Source organism: Pygoscelis adeliae, unplaced genomic scaffold (assembly GCF_000699105.1).
Source record: "Pygoscelis adeliae isolate BGI_AS28 unplaced genomic scaffold, ASM69910v1 Scaffold197, whole genome shotgun sequence".
NCBI classification, from domain to species: domain Eukaryota; kingdom Metazoa; phylum Chordata; class Aves; order Sphenisciformes; family Spheniscidae; genus Pygoscelis; species Pygoscelis adeliae.
In genome coordinates, this window is record NW_008825105.1 from 2784440 (window position 1) to 2787793 (window position 3354).

Here is a 3354-nt window from a genome sequence, read left to right on the forward strand (position 1 = left end):
GGGGGTTTTATTATGGCTGCGGGCTGGTTTACAGCTCGCTCCCTCACAGTCGTAAAAAGAAAGCCCCAGCCCCAGAGAGGCAGAGCTGCCGCCCTGGCATTGGCGGCTGGGGGATGGAGGGACGGGGAAGGAGGCTGCTGCTTCCTGGTCTCCTTCCATTTTACAGGTCGTTTCCTAGCAGTAAATTTTGTGATTAGCAGAAAAAGTAAAAAAAAAATCCCAACCCAAAAACCAAGTCCCAGCCTCTTTCCAGGTTGTTGGGGCTCTTTGCTGTTATTGTCCATCATCATTTTTAGCTCTGTTTATGGCAGGAAGGAGATGGCGAGCAGAGAGGTGAGGGTTGAAGGGTATTTATTTTGTCGAGCGGCTGTTTTTGAAGGAGGGGGTTTCCCCTCCCGGCTTGCTCTTTCTTCCCGCTGCACCTGGTCCCCAAAAGTATCCCCCAGCCCAAACCTGTGACTGCAGACTCTGGTCTAGTGCTTTCCCCCAGCTGCGAGGCTCTTTCAGAGACCCTGCCTCCTGGCTCTGCTCCGGCGGATGCCGAGACCTACAGAAATTAAACGTTTTGCACAACTTCCAAGGGGAGCCGAGCCCAGGAGCCCTGGCCTTCCCCAGTGTCCCCAGTGTCACGCATCGGCTCCCCAAATGCACCCAGATAAAACCAGCAGCCACGGTCCCCCAGTCACCATTAAAGCCCGAAGGGTTTCCTCCGTTTGCCGGTTCCTGGTGGGGATGGGGTCCGGAGGGGAGGACCCCGCTCTCCCAGCCGAGCATCCCAGCCGGGGCGTGACGCATGTCCCCTCGGTGAGTGCCGGCTCAACAACGGCGGCTGCGACCACATCTGCAGGAACACGGTGGGCAGCTTCGAGAGTGCAGCTAAGAAGGGCTACAAGCTGCTCATCAACGAGAGGAACTGCCAAGGTAAGGGGCGGCAGGACCCCCACCCTGCCCTGCCCGGGGACATCACCTCTCCCTGCCCTCCGGCGTTTCTCAGCCCTCCCACGGCTGCTGCTGGAGGAGTGCTGGCCGGGTTACTCGTTCGTCTTTGCTTTCCTCTGGACGGCGTGCATCCTTCGGGGGATTAGTGTTAGATTTGGGTTCTGGTCTGGGGCTCAGCGCTTTGATCTGCAGAGCTGGGCTGCCGTCCCAGCCCCGCTCCCGCGCTGGGGATTTCTGGGCTCTTCTCGCAGCGGAGTTAAAGCCAGCAATTAGGCAGATGCCAGGTGAAATCCTCCGGCTTTGCTCAGGGCTGGGAGGACGGTCACGACGTTCCCCACAGCCCCGTGGGCTGGGACTCAGCTCCACCTGGGCGCAGGGAGCGTCCCCGCCAACAGCCCTGGCAGCAAGCACACCCCGAGCCCGGGACCGTCGGCTCTGCTCCGGAGCACCCGTGCCAGGGGCCCGGGGAGCCCAGCAGCACCCCATGGGAGGGCACCCTGAACTCAGCACCCACCCTGACACCTCCGGGCTTCTCCCAAGCTGCTCCGCTTTATTGCACAAAGGTTTTGCTAGTGGTCCCGCAGCATCATGACCGTAGCTCGCTGCTAAAGCACACGCACTGACGCACCAGCTGCTTCCTCCTGTCTCGAGAGGCCGCCGTTTTCCTGGGACGGGGGACGGGAAGAGCAGCAGGACGTGTCCTGCCTTGCCTCTCCCCCTCTGCCAGCCACCGCTGGATCGTGCCCTGCTCGAAGACACGCTGGTTTTGCAAGCCGTCAAGGCAGAGTAAGGATTTCAGCGGCTTTTGCAAAAGCATTCCTCCTTCCCCTGACTGTCGGAGGGCAGGAGGGAAGGGGGAAGATGCATCCTGGCTCGCTCTGGAGGGAGCTGGCTGCTCTGCGCTGCTTTTCCCACCTTTTTTGCCCAGTCCCAACATCCTCCTGCACCTCCCACATAAACCCAGCAGGTTTAAACAACCCGGTAAGGTTGCTGGGCCATCCTGGGGGGAGCACAGGGCTCTGCCCCCCCAGCCTGCAGCCGACGCCGGCCCGGCGGGTGTGTGTAAGCCCGAGTGTTGCCTCCCGAAAGCACGCGACCGGGGAAGGAGGGGGCTGGTGCGCTCCGGGGCCGCGACCGCTTTCATCTCCATCCAGGTTCTGCACTCTTGGGAGTTTGACGCGAGAGCGGCAATTAACTTAATGAAGCCAATGAAATGATGCTCAAACCCGCCGGGTTGGGTTCACCCGCCCGGCCGGGACCTCCCTGCCCCGGGGAGGTGCCCCACGGGGGTGAGCAGACATCGCTGGCACCGTCCCCGGGGCAGGACCTGCCTGCGCAGCATCCCTCCCAGCCACAGGGCAGAGCCCTGGCCGGGCTCTCACAGCCGCCCCATGCCAAGGACACGGTGCTGGCCCCGTTTGGCCCGTTTGAGGTGCAGAGGGACTGCAGGAGCTTGGGGCAGGGGGGGATGCTGGTGCAGTGGGCTGCTGCTCCCATGTAGCAGCAGCTGGAGTGGGCAAGGAGGGAGCTTGGAGGCAGGCAGGGTAGGAGCACAGGGTCCCGGAGCGTCCCCAGTGCTGGATCCCCAGAGCATCCTGGTGTTGGATTCCTGGAGCATCCCAAGGCTGAATCCCTGGACCATCCCAGTGCAGGGTCCCACAGCATCCCAGTGCAGCCCCCAGCTTGCTGGAGCAATTGGAGCAGGAAGGGGACAGCCCAGGGCTGCCCCTCTGCGGTGCCAGCCCTCACCTCTCCCCCTTGCCTTTCCTTCAGACATCGATGAGTGCTCCTTCGACCGGACCTGCGACCACCTCTGCATCAACACCCCCGGCAGTTTCCAGTGCCTCTGCAACAAGGGCTACACGCTGTACGGGCTCACCCACTGTGGAGGTAGGGCTGGCTGGATGCTGGCAGGAGGAGCCGATCACCCTGCTGGGTTCGGGTCCCGGAGGGGCACACGGGGCACCCAGGGATGGGGCAGCCCCCATGGCACGGTTGCTGCGGGGCCCCTGGGGATACCGCTGACCCCAAGGGCTCACGGGGAGGGTCAGTTCCCTGCATACCCCGAGCTGGGGCCAGGCAGGGACGGGGCTCACAGCCAGACGCTGGTGTCTGCTACTTCAAACGCAGCGACAGGAACAATTTGTGACTTGTCTGCAGCGGGAGAGAGGGAGAAATCCCCGGCGTTTTTGGCAGGGAGCTGGGATGGGGTGGGAAGGAGAACATCAAAAGGGTTTGATTTAAGTTTCACAAGGCAGATAGCTCCCAAGGGCGGGGGCGTGCGGCGCCCAGGGAAGCAGGGAGGCAGATGAAACATGCTTTGGGGGGTTGCCGGACCGTGTCACGGCCGCGGGGCGGTCAGCCTGGGGAGACAGGGGCACGAGGCGGGGTGCTCCAGCACTGCCCAGCCGGTGA

The 3354-nt window shown here is 62.7% G+C and overlaps 1 protein-coding gene across 1 annotated transcript in view; it reads left to right on the plus strand.

The window, feature by feature from the left end:
• SCUBE3 (signal peptide, CUB domain, EGF-like 3) overlaps positions 1-3354 on the plus strand; it is a 38154-nt gene that overhangs the window by 29086 nt on the left and 5714 nt on the right. Inside the window, exons 8-10 of the mRNA XM_009327472.1 lie at positions 802-921; positions 2713-2829; positions 3070-3149. Coding sequence (XP_009325747.1) covers positions 802-921; positions 2713-2829; positions 3070-3149 — 317 coding nt within the window. The remainder of the gene's footprint in view (positions 1-801; positions 922-2712; positions 2830-3069; positions 3150-3354) is intronic.